The sequence below is a fragment of the Lissotriton vulgaris genome, chromosome 5 (assembly GCF_964263255.1).
Source record: "Lissotriton vulgaris chromosome 5, aLisVul1.2, whole genome shotgun sequence".
In the NCBI taxonomy this organism is placed as follows: domain Eukaryota; kingdom Metazoa; phylum Chordata; class Amphibia; order Caudata; family Salamandridae; genus Lissotriton; species Lissotriton vulgaris.
This window is the reverse complement of record NC_141693.1, coordinates 803744787-803764539: the sequence shown is the minus strand read 5'-3', so window position 1 is coordinate 803764539 and position 19753 is coordinate 803744787. Positions and strand designations below refer to the sequence as shown.

The 19753-nt window shown below is 45.9% G+C and overlaps 1 protein-coding gene across 1 annotated transcript in view; it reads right to left on the bottom strand.

Annotated features, from left to right (window-relative positions):
- Positions 1 to 18411, bottom strand: part of LOC147711608 (ubiA prenyltransferase domain-containing protein 1-like) — a 38292-nt gene extending 19881 nt beyond the window's left edge. Inside the window, exon 1 of the mRNA XM_086919513.1 lies at positions 18206 to 18411. Coding sequence (XP_086775639.1) covers positions 18206 to 18411 — 206 coding nt within the window. The remainder of the gene's footprint in view (positions 1 to 18205) is intronic.
- Positions 18412 to 19753: the final 1342 nt, after the last annotated feature.

Genomic DNA, 19753 nt, shown 5'->3' with positions numbered 1-19753 from the left:
GCATTTACGGACGGACAGCGGGGGGGCGGGAACAGGCAAATGGACAGCGGGAGGGGGGGCGGGAAGGGGCACACGGACAGCGGGAGGGAGGGGGCGGAATCAAAAGCACTCACCTGGAACTGGACTTCCTCCAGCGGCGGCGGTCGGCCGCAGAATGAGCTGGATGCCGAGACAAAAAAAAAACCAACTCCGCCCACCGCCGCATGACTACACAGAGGGAACGCCCAGGGAAAAAATCTCGTGAACGCCCACGAATCTGGTCCGTGAATGACGGACAGATCTCTGTTCCAATGGCTAGCCTCCATTTATGGAGCTAGCCAATGGAACAGAGGGCGGATTCAAGTCCCCCATATTGCAAAACTAAAGATTTCTCCTGGGGGCGGAGCTAGGAGCTCCGTGCCCCAGGCGAAACCTAAAAAGGGCGCTACCCACAATACACACAGGAACCACAGGTAGATGTAGTTCTTTCCATAAAACTCACTTTAAAGTTCAAGAACTGATATGCACATGTTTCCTTCTCAATCAGACTTTGGGTGAGACGACATTAACATCTGTTTGCCCTAAGCCAAGTAGTATCAGTATGTGGTGAGCTCCGAGTGTGGCCAAGGGCAAAGCTATATATTCAGCACCATTTAGTACTGGTATGTATTGGTACTGCATGCAGCCAAGTAAAAACATTGTTTGGGTTAATTGTAACTTTTGACTCTTGTGACGAAATTGCACCAAATTTACAGAGAGAAAATATCCCCACATGTTTTTGACCATTGAAATTTGGGTACATGATGGAAAAGGGGGAAAGTACAGCATTGGTCTTAATTGCTGCATTCTCTGCTTACATTGCCACAATGATAATGAATCTTTGGAAATCAACAATGCAAAGTCCATGTCCATTAAGTACTGCAGGGAGAGCCACTTTGCACAAAGCGCAGTCCTCAGCCATGCCGTTCTTCATAATGGGAACAGCACAACCACAGGCCACATCTATTATCCAGCTAGTTCTGGGGCCAAAATACATTGCCTTGGTGCACAGTCGAAGGCAATATTCTGTGCCTACAGTTCACAGGGTAAGCCCTACACTAGGTCTTGTGCCAGAAGTGTCTAGGGGTGTATGCAGTGTATGCACGGCATGGACAAATGTAACACCTATGTCCAAACCCCACATGGCACAGCACACACTCCCACGCCCAGTGGGCTTTTGTGTCAGTGAAGGCAGTCAAAGTTTTGATTCCACCACATGCCTCTGTGTTCTACCATCCTACACTTCCTGTCTCTTTTTATGTGTGGTGTTAGCCAAGATCTTTTGATTTTACTAAAATGACTTTAATAATGTACTTATAGTTGCTTTTTCCAGCCTTCTTCATCCGTTGGTCAGTTGTTGTGTCATTCACATTTTCCTTAAGCCCACTACAGCATGCTGCCTGGGCAGTGGATCATCCCACTTCAGTCACTGGCTAACTTCACTGTGAGTGACGGTATTCTGCCCTTTCACAAGAGGCAGATCCGCACATAAAGTAGTTTCCTTCAATGACAGGGACTACTATGGCAAGCGTGTTGTCAGAAAATGAGGTTTCTGCCTTTCTGGTTGGCAGAGGTATGCACCTTGTCCAAGTAGGAACCACAATCCTAGTCAGGGTAGGTCACAACACAACCCAAATTATCCTGTGCTCAAGCACTGGTAGCTTGGCACAGAGCAGTCAGACTTAAGAGGCAATGTGTAAAGCATTTGTGCAACAGTTCATACCACAGCACAGTGAAAACAACAAAAAAAATCCCCACCATGTTAGAACAATAGATTATGATTTTATAAATAAAACAAGACCAAAATGACAAAAATCCAACGTGTAGAAGTTGCGATATGAATTTTAAAGAATAAATGTCAAAATAGGGCTTAGAAGCAAGTTGTGTCTAAAGAGTTAATTGGCCACGCTGGACCGGGACAAAGTCAAGCATTCAGACCGACCGTGATGGAGCTCTGGCTGGATGCCTCTGTGATCCCACGTAACTGTGGCGATGCATCAGTTCCAAAGTGTGACGGTTCCGAATGCAATGTGCTGGGTTTCTCCACGCTGTAGAACCTATGTGTTGATCCTCTCCATGCTGTGGCAGTGATGCTTCAGTTCTGAAGCGCTGGTTCTAAGTGCGATGTGATGCTTCCAAGTGTGATGTACTGGTCAGGTTCCCACAACAGCGGCAACTCTGTACTCTCAGCAGATAATGCGTTAGTTCCCCTAGAGCAAACCCCTAGGTCTACTTCCAAGAGTCCAGTACTGAGGTGACCCCACTTGACAGGATAGACTCACAAGCAGATGAGCCCAAGCTTTAGAACAGGAGGGTTTTAAGTCTTTTGCGTCCCTGAGACTTAGGCAAGCAAGCATGTCCTTGAATTCACTCTGGGTTCAAGTGATGCAGGTCCAGTCCTTCTTAGCTAGGCAGAGAGTGAGCCGCAGGCAGCAGGGCAATACAGCAAGGCAAGAGTTCAGCAAACAGCAGTTCAAGCAGAATGGCAGTCCATGAGCGGCACAGCAGATCATCTTCTTCCTGGCAGAGTGGTCACAGCTCCAGAAGAGTACTAATTTGGTAGTGCCAGAGGTCCAGTACTTATACCTAGTGGTGCCTTTGAAGTGGGGGAGACTTCAAAGAAAACTTTGAGGTGCACAAAGGTTCTTCCTTCCTGTCCTGGCTCTAGACACACTAAAGGAGGTAATCAATCCTTTTTGTGGGGACAGGACACAGCTCATTCAGATTTAAGTGTCAGCTTCTCCCTCCCATTATGCACAGGATGTCCCATCTGCATGTAGATGACCACTCAGGCACACCTACCCTTCGTGTGTGACTGTCTAGAGGAAATGCAGGAAGCCAGCTTTCACCCACTCCAGATGTGTATTCCAAAGACAGGCAGAAGGCACCAAATGGCTAAACTAAGTAGATGCCGAGGGGCCAGATATAGGTAAATGGCATTTACCTATTCGTAAATACCGAATTTTACCGATTCGGTATTTACAAATCGGTAAATGCCATGTAGGTAAATATTCTGTAACAATTACCGAATCATTAAGATTCGGTAATTACCAAATCAGTATTTACCGATTCGGTAATTGCCATTGATTCCTATGGGCCTTGTGGCCCATAGGAATCAATGGCAATTACCGAATCGATAAATACCGATTTGGTAAAATTACCGAATAGTCAAGGGTGGCAGGGTGTCACTTTGACACCCTGTTGCACCCCTGATCCAGGCTTGTGTGCCATCTGACACACATACATGCCCTTAGGGCATGTATGTGTGCCACATGGCACAGGTGTACATGCACAGATTTGCATAAACACAGGTATTCGTTATTTACCACCAACTAATAGTTAGTGGTAAATAACGAATCCTTAAGGCCCTGTGGCACTGTTTTCAGTGCCACCTACATTTTACCGATTCGGTAAATTTACCGAATCGGTCATTTACAGAATTGGTAAATTTACTGATTCAGTAAATTTACCGAATCGGTAATTTTTAAGGCCCCCTACATCTAAAACTCCAAATACCGGTCGGTAACGGCAGAAATCGGCCGTTACCGACCGGTATTTGGCCACCTACATCTGGCCCCTAGTTCCTAAAAGTGGCATTTGCTAATCTGGGATTTAAAATCCAACTTTACCATAAATTGTGTTCAGTAACACTAAACCTGAATAGTCTCTCTTCACAATTTGGAGTTAGACTTAAAATATGTAATAAGGTAATCCCAGAGTTATCCAATGGGAGAGATAGGCCTTGCAGTAGTGTCCTTCCTTTTAAATCAGCTGTACCCTGCCCTGTGGGGTATACAGGACGACCTACTGTAGGAGTGATTTATATGTATGAAAAGGGATGGTTTAGGCCTGACAAGAAGGTTTACTTGCCAGGTTGACATGGCAGTGTGAAACTGCATACATAGGCTCTGTAGTGGCAGGCCTGAGACATAGTTTAGGGCTACTTACGTCGGTGACACAATCAGTGCTGCAGGCCAACTAGTAGCATTTGATTTATAGGCCCTGGGCATATATAGTGCACTTTACTAGGGACATAAAAGTAAATTAAATATGTCAATTGAGGATGAACCAATAGTACCATGTTTAGGGAATGTAACACAGATTAGTAGTGGTAAAGTGCGCTGAGTCCTAAAGCTAGCAAAAACAGGTCCCAAAAACGGAGTAAGGCAGGCAAAAGGTAAGGCTGTCAGGTGTAACACAATATGTTATGTGTATTTGTAAAGCACTCTATCAACCATGAAGGTATCCAGGCATTGAGCAGTTCTTAGTGCCTAGCACTGCCTATGGTAGGTTGGTTAATTGGAAAGCCAGGTCTTCAGCTTCTTGCGGAATTCTAGAAGAGGCTGTGATGTGTTGTGGGAGGCCATTCCTCATCTTAGAGTAATGCAGGAGAATGCTTGTCCTCCTAATCTGGTTCTGTGTATGCTTGGATGTATGCGAGTATGAGTCATGCAGAGCGTAGGTGTCTGTGGAAGAAGATGCAACTGTTCAGGTAAATGGAGCCTAAGTTTTGTAGTACCTTGAATGTATGTGTGAGGAGTTTGAAATGAGCGCATTTGTGTATCTGTATCCAGTGGAGCTCTCTGTGGTTAGGTGCGATGTGAGTTCTGAGAATAAGTCTGACTGCCGAGTTCTGGATGGTTTGTAGTCTTCTAGTGGGTTGCTTGGTGATCCTGGCATAGGACGTATTCCCGTAGTCCAACTTGCTGGTGACTAGGGCGTAAGTGACAGTATTTCCAGAGTTACTTGGGAGCCATTTGAAGATCTTTCTGAGTATCTTACACTGGTGTACAACATGGCTAAGAAACAATGACAAAGCTAATAGATCTTGCATAGGTGATTCCTATTAGCTTTACCAATGTGTGTTAGGTTTGCCAGATAGACAGCACATGTGCTGTCTGTGGTGAGACTTATTGTCTGCTAACAGTGGGCTTAGAGTCTGCCACTTACCATTGGTAGTCATTATTGTCACTTTCATTTGCTTGCTTTTATTCAATAGCTTGCATGGACTTTACTTCCTACTTCCTAGAGCCTAGAAGCATTACTTGTGTCCTTCTACTGCTCCTTTTTCATGTGCTACTTTTTTATTTTTTGTTTAAGAACTCCAGTGGAGTGCATATGTTTTCCAGCTGTCTCCCTTTGGTACTTCTCCCACTTGGCTATGCACACATTGCTCTTCCTCTGCCCATGTGCTTCTCCCTGCCACCTCAGTGATGCGTTTGTCCTTGCATACTTTTCCCCGCTATTTTCCGGCCCATGTGCTTTTCCCCCAATTCATTTTTACTCCTTTTCTGTTTGATTACCCCTTTCATGCTCTACATTGCCATTCACATTGCTCTCTTTCCATTTGCTTCAGCTCACTTGCGGCTATGTTGCCAACCCCCACCCATGCCATCCTTGTTGTTTACCACCACCAGCACCTCTCGTGTTGCTTGGCCCCGCCTTCCATGTTGTTTACCCCTCTACCCACATTGCTTCCCTCCCCACCCGCTTTTGCTACTTTTATTTCCTTTTGCTTACTGATCCCACTCGATTGGTAAACAAAAAGAAAAAAGTGCTTGTGTCATGTTGAAGACGTGTGTATTTCTTGGTGCCTAAAAAATGAAGCCGCCAACCTTGTCATAGGATTTTTATCCCTTTTGTTAGCCATGCTGCACAGCATTGTTGAATCTGTACCGCATGACTAAAACTACCAGTAAAGCCAATAGGGGCGAATGGTGAGGTCTGTTGGCTTTGCCAATGCTTGTTTGTATAACCTGGCTGTGTTTGATTTGAAAGAAATGACACTTTCTGTGCTCTTGACCCCTTCGAACATGTACCGTGTTTTTGTGTATCCGCCTTCTTGACATTGAGGTCTCTCTCCTAAATGCAGTGGACTATTTAAAATTGCCTGGTACTAGGATGAAGAGCAAAGGGTAGTTTGTGAGTTCTTCAAACTCACTTTGTTCCACATCGCCAAGTTTGCAATTCTTATTGGTTGGTGTATCCAGTCTACAAGGTTTGTGTAACCGTGAGTTGCATGATTGTCGCTTCTTCAGTGGTTGATGCTACTGAAAGAAGAAGCAGACATGAGCTGCATGTTAATACTTAGGTTGTGTATTCGCAGTGCTCCCTGTCCTGGGTGTAGAGCAGTTTGTCGATTGCATCATATATAGTTATTGGTTCTGCACTGTAGCTCTTTGATGAACGTGTTTCACCGAAAATGGTTTGATTTATAATAAATATGATATCGTTTTCGCCAGTGTTAATCACATTGTTCAAGGTAGGGCATTTTACCAGAAAATTGTGTTTAAATTTTTTCCAAATATATGTACCTAGATGATATATATGTATTTTAACATAATACATAGATATGAACGTTAAGAAATCTACATCTATATTTACCTATATATACTTACCTTCACAATATAGTGGTAGTCACTATTCTGGCATTGATGTTTTGGTAGGGTGATATTGTTTACACCATATTCTGACACAACTCAAGAGAGCGATTTAGCTTGCTAGAGCAGCAGTTCTTTCTTGATAGAGGCTGCAGAAGATGGCCTAGTTGTGGATTTTGTTGACTGAGCAATTGCTATTAATTATTGTCCAACTCAACGGTAGTCATCCTAATCTTGAAACCAGACACTCCATCATAACTCGTAAGCTCCTTTTTCAAATTTCAGGATCTACAAGATACATTCAAATGTCACCTGCAGACATCGATAGTTTAAATGTATCTTGCCAGGTGTGGAAGTTTTATGCCTATGGAAGTATTGTAACGCTCTCTTTGAGTGAATGGTTTCATAGTGAGATCAAACACCAAAGATGATAGTGGCCATCCCTGTCTGGTTCCTACATGAGCTTCAGATCTTTTAGTAATTCACAAACAAACACTGGATGCCTGCTTTCCCAAAACCCATCAAGCTGAACAAAATGTCTCTACACCCTCCAGGGACAGTAAAACATTATCAAAATGAATGGGCAGAAACTAATCACTTAATGCGCTTGAGTCATCCCAGCCAACCAGGTAAAAAAGAAAATGAGACAGAGAAGGCAGTTGACAAAGAAAGTAGGAAACACAAGAATCATCAGAATCTAAGTTCTCCTGACTTCACTCCAACGAAGGCATCTGTCCAACGGATTCAGATCTGAAAACGATCAACCCCAGATGGTGCTTGTTAGACCTGGTACCATTGGTGTGAGTCTCCCTTCCATTTTTTTTTGCTGTTGTCTCCTCTGTTTTTAATATGTTTTGCTGTTTTTAGATGCTTTGGGAACTGTGCCACTGCTATTCAATTCCACAGTGCACGTGTTCCCTATTGTAAATGATTGTAATGGATTAGTGACTCCATGATTGGCTTATTTGATTTACTTGTCAGATACTAGTACAGTGCACCATGTGTGCCCAGGGCCTGTAGATCAAATGCTGCTAGTGGGCTTGCAGCACTGATTGTGCCACCCACATAAGCAGCTTGTAAAGTGTGTCTCAGGCCTGCCATTGCAGAGCCTGTGTGCAGTCTAGTACTGCCATGTCGACATGGTAAGTTCACCCACTGAATCAAAGCCTGAATAGGGCTGTGCCTGCTTTTCACAATGCTGGCTCGACCTACTGTGGTGCCTCTGATGACCCTGGCCCACACTGAGAAAGGATGACGTTGTGCACTGGCAGAATGCACCCAGAGCTGGTTTGGACTAGGTACAGACACTCTCTGCCTTCAGAGACAAAGGGTTTGTGTGTATAAAAAGGGGGACCCAGACCCCAGAACTTTAGATCACTTCTGGACATCAAGACGGACCTTTTGCGAAGGAGAAGAACCAGAGAATCTGCAGAAGTTTTTGACTTCCCCTGTGCCAGTGTGTAATTGCTGGGGTTGGCCTGCAGTGGTTTCTATATTGCCAAGGAAAGGATAAAGACTTTTATTTGCAACTTTCATCATCTTGAAGAAGAATCTCTAATGGGTTGAACTGTGCTTGCCTCCTGCCGAAGTCTCAGGGATACAAGCCTTCATCACCAGCTCCCCCCCTGAATTTCCTTGCTGGGAATTCTGTCTGCAGAAGCCTGTGTGTTATTGGGAGCTACTACTCAATGAGAAGAAGCATGTTGCATCCGCAGCTGTCGCCATCGCATCATCGGAGAAGCTTGTCGCCACCGCAAGGGTCGCGTCGCATCACCGGAGAAGTGTGTCTCCGTCGCAGCTGTGTGTCGTTGCATCACCGGAGAAACGTGTCTCTACTGCAAGGGTCGCCGTCTCATCACCAGAGAAGCGTGTCGTAGGGCCTGTTGCGGCTCCAAAGTTGCAGAGTCGCCGTCGGGCGTCCACGCATCATCTTCACGTCGTCGCATCGCATCAAGGTCGCCATCTTCTCGCATTGCACTGGATCGTTGCATCGTATCAAGGCGCTATCTTGTCGCATCGCAACCGGGACGCACAACGAGATCGTCGAATCCCCTCCTCTCCGGTAAGGAATAGATGCATCGCCTACTTTGCGCAAGCACTGAGGATCAGACGCATCGCCTCCCCCGAAGCAAGGAACCAACACATTGTTCTCCCTGCAAACCTTTTGCTTATTTTCAGTGACGCATGCAAAGGTACTTTGTGGGAACCGTGTCGCATTTACCATCTACAGTGAACTGAGTTATTTCTACCATTTTGATGTCATTTTCTTTTTACTGTATTGTGGATTTTTGTCATTTGGGTCTTGTGTTAAGTCTATATAAAGAATAATTATTTTTTTATAAAACATCTGTTGTGTCCATCTGTAGTGTTTTCACTGTATTACTGTATGTGTTCACAAATGCTTTACACACTACCTCTGAGATAAGCCTTTCTTCTCGTACCAAGCTACCACAAGGTCGAGCAGGGGTTATTTTAGAAGTGTAGCCCCCTTACTCTGAATAGAAGCAAGGGTCCCTATTTGGACAAAGGTGCAAGCCATTGCTAATTAGAGACCTCCAGTTCTAACAGTGCTTCACATCATTTCCAGGTACCATTGCAGAAAGAAAGACCTGACAAGTCCCTGAGGAACAAACATACGTCTACCCCTGATGAACCACATTATATTTTCAAGGTGACTGGCGTCCTCTGGATCTCCAGGTTATGCAGCTCTATTGACTTCCAGCCAAATTCTCCTCCCCTGTAGTGTCTCTGGATTCGAATGAGGAAACAAGTAGATACAACACTGAGTACTAGAGCATTTTCAGTTGCACTGCTGCTGCGAGTATTCTGCACACATCAGACATGTACTAGACTGCATAAAGCCCCTGTCCATCACTGCCAGGTCTGAGCCATCCTGTACATCAAGCAACTCACTTGGGCACCATAACTGGACGCCTTCATTCCTCAACTCAGCCCCAGAATCTGAATGTGTGTCAGTCTTTGGGCATTTTGAAACCCTTCATACTGTGGTGCACATCATGTCACCTTGAAAGTCTGTGGACGCCACCAAATATTTCCTCAGATTCACTGCTGAAGCATACAAAGAAGCTAACAAATGACTCTGTTTTAAGAATGCACTGCTCTCCGTTTGTCACCCTACCAGGCATTTATTGTATGTATCGAGCTGTACAAATATTATGGTTTTTACTTAACTGAAATAAATAATGTTGACTTTGACCCTACCAGGCAGCACTTCCAACCTAACCGCCAGTGCCTTAATAGGTTGTCCTGGACTGACCATTCAGAATTTGGTATCAGATCACTGTGTAGGAAGATTATGGATTACCTCAGAATTCCCTCCATCTAGCCAGCTCGTCCCTCGAGTCACCAGATGTTGGCCACTGAGGGCTTCTGCTTTGCAAATGCTTTGCAGGTCTTAACCACTTCAAAGCTGGCGCATATTCCCGTCCTGTGTTGCAATTTTGAAAATCCCATTGTTTGTGACAAGGTCAACTCATCATAAGCACAGGGCAGGTAAAACCCATGACGAGTTGACCTTGTCACAAGCATGGAAGTGGTTAAAGGTCAACCCTCGTCCCCCTCTTTTAATTCTTCTGCAACTTCACCGTCTGAGAGTATATTGCATCAGTACTGGGCGCAAGCTCGACGACTGCTTGAGACCACCTCACTGCTTTCAGGAAGTTCTCCCCAGTCACCTGCGCTGGTACATGTGCACAGGGTTTACCACGTGAGGTTCACTGTCACTCTGGGTGTGCTACAGGTGCTTCCCTAGGCCAAGTCCGATAACTGATGATGCAGACATGTTCTTCCTCATATTCGAAGCAGCTGCTCTCCCCTCCACTGCTGGAAGCCTCATTCACAATTCCACACAGCATTGGTTGTGATGCAGTCACTGCGGGAGGAACTGCATGCCTCTTACAGCCTCCGACTGTAACCTTAGCCCAAGACCCTTGACTGACGCACATGATGTGCGAAGAATGGAACCTTCCCATGACAGTATTGCAATATTGTGACCTTTTGTGATTGTTGGTGGGAGGGATGGTTGGTCTCAACCTGGAGGCAGCATAGTTCTTACAGTGTAGCCTCCCCTCCAGCCATCAACCCAAAGATTCTGCCAAGTGCCGAACATGGCTCTCTGCCTTACGGAGCCCCAGAGGAGGTGGGCGCAGAGTCTTTTGAAGCCAAGGGTAAAGTATACTTTTCTCAGGACACCAAACTTCCAGGGAGGTGCTGGTAAAGTAGTTGGGACAATCAGGAGTCCCACTTTCAACTTGTATGGAAACAGTTTTTTTATTTTTTATTTGATAGCTTGGTATGCTCTTCATAGAAGCTTAGTGCGCATGTCCACCCTGCCCAGCCTCAACTTGTGTGTTCTCACGCAGTTAGTGACAAAATATTAAAACATCTTTCTTTCTCCTCTCTTCTTACTACACATTAAAGGACCTGAGCTACCTCACTCTATTCTTTTTATCCTGTTCTCTGATTATCTCTATGTGTCCATGTGCTAAGTATATACCATCTTGTTCTACCTCAACTCTACTTTACCTATGTCTACCTCACCTCTCAGTACACATCTCTGTATCCCACTTGCTCAATAGTTCTCTCATGACCTCATCCCCCTCTCTGCCACTGTCTTTGCCTACCTTTACATTTCTATCTCTCTGCCCCTCTCCTTGACTCCAACCTTTGTCTAGCTCATTCCTCATTTCACTGCTATTTGTATCTCCTCCATCTACTTTTCCTCTCTTTCAATCTCATCTCTCTAGTTATCTTGCCTCTCTACCTCTTCCTCCTTCTTGCTTTACCTCTTGCTGCGTCTTTCAGGCCTCTCTTTCTCACTGCCATCTGCCTCACCTCCTGAATACCTTAATCTGTCTCTAACTCACATCTCCCACTACCTCACCTTTGCCTAGCTCACCTATCCCACCACCTAACCGCTCAGTTTGCCTCAATATTTCATTTCTCCACCTCCCACCTTCATTCTACCTCTGTTCACTCTACCTGACATCTCTCACTGCCTTGCTCTTTTCTCCCAACCACTTTCTCTCTTCTTTATCATTACCCCCCTCTTGCTGTCTCATTTCTCTCTGCGCCCATTCTGGATTTTAAATCAGCATGTCTACCTTATGTATCGCTGCCTGTCTCTTTAGGTCAAAGCCTACCAGAGAGCACAGCTGTCTAGTTTGCTAAAGACATCTTGGGATATTCAAAAAGCTTCCGCCCGTTGCTTACCTTTGGCTTTGTGGTTTGTAACTCACATTTTCTGGCTTTCAATTTCCTGGCTTTCTTTATGTTAGGCCGCCCAGCGTGAGTATGTCCCTCCCAAGGAGCAAAGCCTTTTCACAACAACTCCCCTTCCAGGAGTGCTCCTTTCTGTAAACCGGCCTGTACATTTTATTCTAATCTTGTCACATTTGAGGTGCATTCATAGACAGAGGTCAAATGTCAGGCTCTGTTTTCTGAGGGTGCATGGTGTGTACTTTTCATTTTCTGACTTCAACGTGAGAGGATTTAGGTGACAATCTTGCTGGGTACTGGAGGTAGGATAGATTTTTTTTCTAGCACATGACAACATTTAAATGAACTGTGCAAGTCTTTCAGAATTAAGAACACCAATGAAGCACTTTTGTTGTTAATTATGAAGTGTGTTGGAAACGAATACTCTAAAATGTTCACAATAAGTCATTACACTAGATCAGTGGTCTTCAAACTTTGTTACACTGGGCCTCCCTGAGCAAAGTGTTTTGGAGTCAGGCCCCACTCAGACCTTCAAAGAGGTATATATGCCGAGACACGGGTAAGCATGCTACTAATCAGGGGTGGGTTTATAGTTTGCGTTGAGATGAGGAGCCGTGGCTCTCTGGACTATGCTGCGCTTCCCTCAGTTGTGTTGAAGTAAGGAGCTGTCGCCATGCAGACACAGCTGAGCATCCAATGGCAGCACTGAGCCAAGGATCACCAAACCCTTGAGTTTAGGGTGGTTTTCTGAGGCTGAGTATGAGAGCAGCATAATTCCAGTCCATCCAAGGGAAGTGTTGTAATGTAACTTGTCTTGTGCATCCTCTCTATGCTTACCCCTGCTCTACTGCTTGGCCTTTGATGATGTCATTGGAATGTTGGGAGGGTTGAACAGTAAGGAGATGTCACCATTTCTTATGGGGGAGTAACGGTTCTCTTTGGTTCCAATTTAATGTGTGGTGATGACTGTGTGCATACTCTGGTTTAAGGGTACCCTTTGTATTGTTGTATGTTGCAAGAGTGTTATTTAATCATCTTAAACTGTTTTAAGTGATGTCTGATGTTAACAGCAGTGTATTTTATGTCAACGTTATATGTGTTTTGTCAATATGCTGTTATTGTTTTTGTATGGAAAAAGGAGAGTGTGTGTGTGTGTGTTATTAGTGGTGTATGCAGAAGTGGTTGTACACTGTGTTCCTTGTCTAGTTATTGTATGCAGTATGCAGTTGTGTTGTATGTGTTGGACTGTGCGTGACGGGTACGCACAAGAGAAGTCTGTCTTTTGAGTAGTTTCTCTGATTCGTTTTTTTTTGGTCTTACTCTTTGGAATTGGTTTTTACCTCCTATGAGGTGTTGTATTTCAAGGTTTTGATGAGAGTCCGGGTGTTGTGTGCTCTCATTTGGGTTGTGGGTAACTTAGTTGGTTATCCCATAGGCTATGTGCTGTTTTCTTGGTTGTGGGTGACATAAGTTTGTCACCCCATTAGTATTTCAAGGTTTTTGGGAGGTGTGTTCCCCAATAGGGAGGTAATTTGCCCTATACAATATGTTTCTGTGTTTTTGGGAGGTGTTTTCCCAAAAGGGAGGTGATTTGCCCTATACAATATGTTTCAAGGTTTTGGGGAGGTGTTTCCTCTAAATTTTTGTATTTTCCTATGGGAAGGAGATGGGGTGAGGATGGTATGCCTCCGTTGTTGGGTGAGAAAAATCTAGTCCCTGACATTTTCTGGAGTTGCCTTAAGACTTTTGTGTGGGTCTTAGCTTATGGAATTATTTTTAAATGTATTTTGAGTGTTAGAGGGTTTAGAATTTGGTGGTTGAATTGCTGTGTTATTTGACCTCTGTTTCTGAATCTCTCTGACATTCCCTTTGTGCTTTTTCGTCTTTGCACATTTACTTCTTTGTGAATTATATTGCTTGTGTGCTTATGATTCATTTGTTGATTTTGATAAAAGGGGGATGTGTTGTAATGTAACTTGTCTTGTGCATCCTCTCTATGCTTACCCCTGCTCTACTGCTTGGCCTTTGATGATGTCATTGGAATGTTGGGAGGGTTGAACAGTAAGGAGATGTCAGTTGGCATGAGGGGCTGAGCAGTGGAACTGCTCCTGGTGGGGTCTCTACTCTATCTCTTGAATACATCTTAATACTATGGATCTGAAGTACAAAATAAAGCTATGATCCTGAGCTACACCTACAGACTACGGATCTTTTCCTTATTGTAACAGGAAGCATATTAAGTTCTTCATGGATGTTAGTGTATTTTGGGACCTTAAGCTCCTTCCATGCCCACTACCACCACTACCACCTTACACCTTACAGAAGTCGTAGACAGTAAAACCGTCATTTACAGGGAATGAAACAGAAACAAGCAGGTCTGTAAGTCAGCAGGAGAGCTTGGGAGCATGGGTACCCACCGCAGAGTTGATTGAAAAGATGGGGGTGGGCCTTGGGTATTCTGTGGAAGGGGATAACAGAAAGATGGATGTGTTATTGCTTTTTTGCTTCTTTGCCTCACAGTGCCCTGCTCTGCACATGTATTTGGGGTACTGGAATACCCCCGCCCAGTTTTGAGAGGACAAAGGAGAAAACATTGTAAGGCCTGTGGGTGAGGATTAGAAGAAGGGAGGAAAGGCCACGGTGCAGTGGTGTCTGGTAAAGGCAGCATGTCGTAATGAGAGGAAGAGGCATGTGAATGAGAGCAAAATATTTTAAACCTGATATTTGCTTTACTTGCAATTAAGTGAACCACTTTTTTGTCTGATAGATATTGTCCTATTGTACAATTTGTTCTAGACAGCATTCTCAGCAAATAGTTTTTCAAAAATTAGAGGAACTCTAGACAGAATATCCGGAAAATGCACTTAACAAAATTCTGGTAATTGTTTAGGTTGACTGGTGCATGTTCTATTTCTAAATATCAAAAAAACAAAACTATTAACGTGTGAAAAAGACACTGTTTAGCACATACTTAGAGGCTGAGTTCTCTTGACTTTCACCATCTACCTGTTTGCCCTATGCTTCCCTTGAGATCTTCTCCTCAGTACAGGACTCATGCAACAGGCCCATGGGCAGGGCCTGATTAGCCCTTTAGTCCATCGGGCTTTTCCTTGCCCCAGGGGAGTTCCGTGGGTTTGTGAAGGAGAACGGCCTATTTCTTCAGCAGCCAGATTTAATTCAATAGACACAGTGGGTACAAAACGAGTGAGATAGATATTGGAAAGAGACAGAAAGGTAGCATGGGCTTTTTTCAACATTTTGCTCAGGCTGCTTTCAGATTCCAGTCTGGTCCTGCTTACCTCGTTTCCAGGGCTCCTGCAAAGGTCTTATGCCAAAAAAAGCTTTTGCAGTAGAAGGCAAACTGCCTTTAAAAATAAGGCTGCAAAATAAGGGAAACATATAACAAAATATTTTGATGAAAACTGCAAGTGACTTTCTTTTGGGACTCATGCACTACTGGGGGTGTGTGGAGCTGCGCCCCGGTCAGAAGACTTCACGCCTCCCAGGGGGGAGCGCCCCACAGTTTGAAGATCACTGGACTAGGTGATGCCATTCCCATACATCATTGTTTGTGCGCTGTACAGTTTTATTAGTAAAACTGCATGTCTGTGTAAATGTAATGATCATTTCAACTGAAATGTGTTGTCTGTAATGGCAGTGTGATACCACACCATACATACATGCTCCGCACCAGTCCACGCCTTTGCACTCTACTCTGCACTACTCCACGCCACTGCGCTCTACTCTGACCCACTCCACTCAGGTAATTCAGGTACACACTGCAGTCAGACCCATCGCCACCACTGGATTGAAGGGCTCCACGCAAGCCCAGCGTAGTTCTATGTGGGACTGGCACTTGTTTACCTTATCAGATATGTTGGACTGCCATGCCTCGGTCACAAAGCGCAATGGCCTTGATACTAGGCTTTACTCGCCTAATTTTTTGGACACGGGGATTTATCCCTCCCAGATTTTTAAGTGAGGGGAAAACTTGGGACAGTTGTGGGGGGACGAGATGACAGAAGAATTTTCCCACTCATCTCCTCCATTCGAACAGCCATTAGCAAGTTAAAGCTCTATAAAGGCAGTGCTCTTGACCTGTGGACTTGCCACCACCCCAGAGTAACTTCAAAGCATCCTTTTACAGCTGCCTGCAGCCTGCATGGGTGAGAACAAAGAGAGAGGAGGAGAAATGAATTTGTTGACTGCATTCTGATTAGGTTATTAATGAGGACTGGGATCTTCATGCACCACCTACTGGCTGGCTGGCTGTCAAGGATCCTCTAGTCCCCAGCCCCTTCTCAGCACTATCCTATCTGACACTTGACTTTGAGCCTGCAGGGCAATGAGGAAGCTGCAGTCCTGGTGAAGATTATCTCCAGGAGAAGGCAAGAGCTGGAACAACTGGTGAGGTGATAACCAGAGCTTTATGAATAACTCAAGCCTTACTTTCTTAAAAAGGAGCCCTGTAAAATGGGGCGAAGGACATCAGGCCGATTGTTTTTGGGAATCTGGCATCAACCTTCCACAGTGCAATAACCACTGACAAGATTGGACAGCAAGATAAGCGCCTGCTGATAACATCTGTTGTGGACCCGAAGGAAAGTGTTAGTTACCAAGCCAGCACGGCAAACTCTGCTGTTCTTTTCTCTGTTTTTTTCTTCATTTTTAGGTCTCGTACTATTCCATTCCGTAAGCAATGAATAGGACGAGACTATGGGGCTAAAATAAGAGCTAAACTAAGCTCTGAAAAAAGCGGATTTCCAGAAGTGCATGTGGTCTCGTGAACGCGTTTCTATCCGCCTGCCTCGCATCACCACATGAAAGCCACACACACTTCAAAGGCTCTGCTCCCCGCCCCCGCCTACACTTCGCACTCTCCGACTTCCCCTCCCACCTCCCACGGCCGCTCTTCCCATTCACGCGCTCGTTACCGTTTACTCCCGAGCCGCATTTCTCCTCCCCCCCTAATCATAGCAATGCCAGGAGCTTGTTGTTTACAGGAATCCTCTCTACAAAGCAGCACATTTATTGCAGCCATAGCAAGTATCTTTAATTTCCAGGAGGTTCGTAATGTTCATGTTTGCAATCGTACTCCTTGCTCTACTGAAAATACTTGACGGCAGAGAGCAAAACAAACTGGACTCCAGGAATTTTACAATTTCTAAAGCAGACTTCATTTACTTATTTATTTAATGCGCCTTTATATAGCGGAAACATTACCCGAAGGTGTCCTTCCCCTCCCTTGTTCCTCCCCTCCTTCCCGCGTGCACCATGCAGTCCTTCCGCGGCTCACTTCTTTCCCCACATTTCTACCTGGGCCGCTTCTAATCCTGTGACCACCCTCTCCACTTTGCTGTCTCTTACTCCACATGGCTTGTCTCTTTTCACTCGTTCTCTGACTGCCTTTGTCCCAGTGCCTCCTGATGCACACCACCACACGTCACACTCTTGACCTCTCTGCGCAGTCTCTCGTGCTCCTTCTCTCTTTCCGCTATGCCACTCCCCCTCACTATACCATTCCATTGCACCTACTCCTCTACCCCCCGCCCCCAATCTCTGGCTAAGCCTCACTTCTTCCACATCATTACTTCCCCAGTCCTCCCTTTGCTCCCTCTCACCACCTGTAAGCATCTTCAGGTGCTCTCTTTTCATGCCCTGTCCTCCCTCTCCTCGTGTCCCGTCTAGAGCAGCACTCTCTTTTATAATGTTCTCTCATCCACTTTCTTCACATCACTTCTCTTTGCCTCCCATTTCTTACAATATTCCACCCTACAGTCCTCACCCGTCACTCTTTCTTTCGTACCCTTCTTACGCATCCACATTTCATTCTTGTCTCTCTTCCCTCTGCTTCTCCATTCTCTTTTCCCCTCCACTATTCCCTCAGAAGCTTTTTCCCCTCCTCCTTCCTATGCTCGCTCCCTCACCCTTCTCCCGTCCTCCATGCCCTTCACTTCTCCAGCCTCCGTCCCATCCTCTCATCCTTATCTCATTGTTTTCGTCCCCTCCACCATCGTCTCTTCTGTATCTCGTTATCTTCTCCACTCTCGCCTTATTTTCTTTATTTTCTCTCCCTATGCTTATCCGTCCTCATCTCCTTCTGTTCTCCCCACCCCCCTTTCTCATCTTCCGATGTTCTTTCTCGCCTTGCAGCGTCCTACTTCCCCTCTTCCTGCGTAAACCCCTCCTCTTCTCCACATCTGTTTTATTCTATCCCTGCTCGTCATTTCTAGCATGTTTCCGTCCCCACCGCCATATGTTCACCTCCTCTCTCCCCTCTCCATCCGCCCTTCTCATCTCTTTCTGGCCTCACCTCAACCTTGCACCTTATTTTCTTCAGGACAGTCTGGATGCTTCACAGCTCCTCTCGCCTCCCTGCTCCCTCCCCCCTGATCTCTTTCTTGCTCTTTTCCTCTCCAGCCTCCTTTTCCTCTATAGTCTCTTTCCACTCCCATCTCTTTTGAGTCTCTCTCTTCCACCTATATCCTCGCCCTTATCTCATCCAACCTTTTCTCACCACCTTCCATCCTTTTCTCCTGGTCCTTCTATCCAACTCTTTATCCTCTCACCCCCATCTCTTTCCTGCCCGCTCCCCATGCTTCTCCATTTCTTCTATTTTCTTTTCTCTCTCCTTCCCAGGCTTCTGCTCTTTCTGTACTCTCCCCTCGTGATCCTGCCTCATTTTATCACCTTTTAGTTTTCCTCCCTCCATCTTCCACTTTTTCCATCGATGTTCACTCATCTCCCGCACCCTTCTCTCATCTTTAGATCCCATGCCATCTCCCACTCTCCTTCCCCCTATCTAGTCTTGTGTTTCCTAGAACTCGCAGGTATTCAGAGGGTAGGAGGCTTCTGAGTTTCTAAAAGCACTTTGCACTTCAGGAGGTCTAGCCCACACAAGAACAGTCATCCCCTTTGAAAATCATCCTTCATATGCTGAATCGCGAATCTCCAGTTCAGGTGTGCGTGCTCTCCAGGGCCCAAGCATGATTAGTTGTTGGCAAACTGGCCTGACCCCTACCTAGGCTAGTGACCTCTCTGTGACAAAGAGCCAATCCTTGTGGACTACCAGATCCTGTACACCTGTGCTTGCATACATTCAGTTCATAGTGGGCACTTCACACACACACACACTGCACCCTCACACACTCTGTACACACTGCACCCTTACACACACTGCACACACTGCACCCTCACACACACTGCACACACTGCACCCTCACACACACTGCACCCTCACACACACTGCCCACACTGCACCCTCACACACACTGCACCCTCACACACACTGCACACACTGCACCCTCACACACACTGCACCCTCTCACACACTGCACCCTCACACACTGCACCCTCACACACACAGCACTCACACACACACTGCACCCTCACACACTCTGCACCCTCACACACTCTGCACACACTGCATCCTCACACACTCTGCACACACTGCACCCTCACACACTGTGCACACACTGCACCCTCACACACACTGCACACACTGCACCCACACACACTGCACCCTCACACACACTGCACCCTCACACACACTGCCCACATTGCACCCGCACACACACTGCACACACTGCACCCTCACACACACTGCACACACTGCACCCTCACACACACTGCACACCGCACCCTCTCACACACTGCACACACTGCACCCTCACACACACTGCACCCTCACACACTGCACACACCGCACCCTCACACACTCTGCACCCTCACACACACTGCACCCTCACACACTGCACACACTGCACCCTCACACACTACACACCCTCACACTCTGCGCACCCTCACACTCTGCGCACCCTCACACTCTGCGTACCCTCACACTCTGAGCACTTTCACACTCTGCACACCCTCACACTCTGCACACCCTCACACTCTGCACACCCTCACACTCTGCACACCCTCACACTCTGCACTGGAACATACACATGTTTCCTAGAACTCGCAGGTATTCAGAGGGTAGGAGGCTTCTGAGTTTCTAAAAGCACTTTGCACTTAAGGAGGTCTAGCCCACACAAGAACAGCCATCCCCCTTGAAAATCATCCTTCATGTGCTGAATCGCGACTCTCCAGTTCAGGCGTGTGTGCTCTCTAGGGCC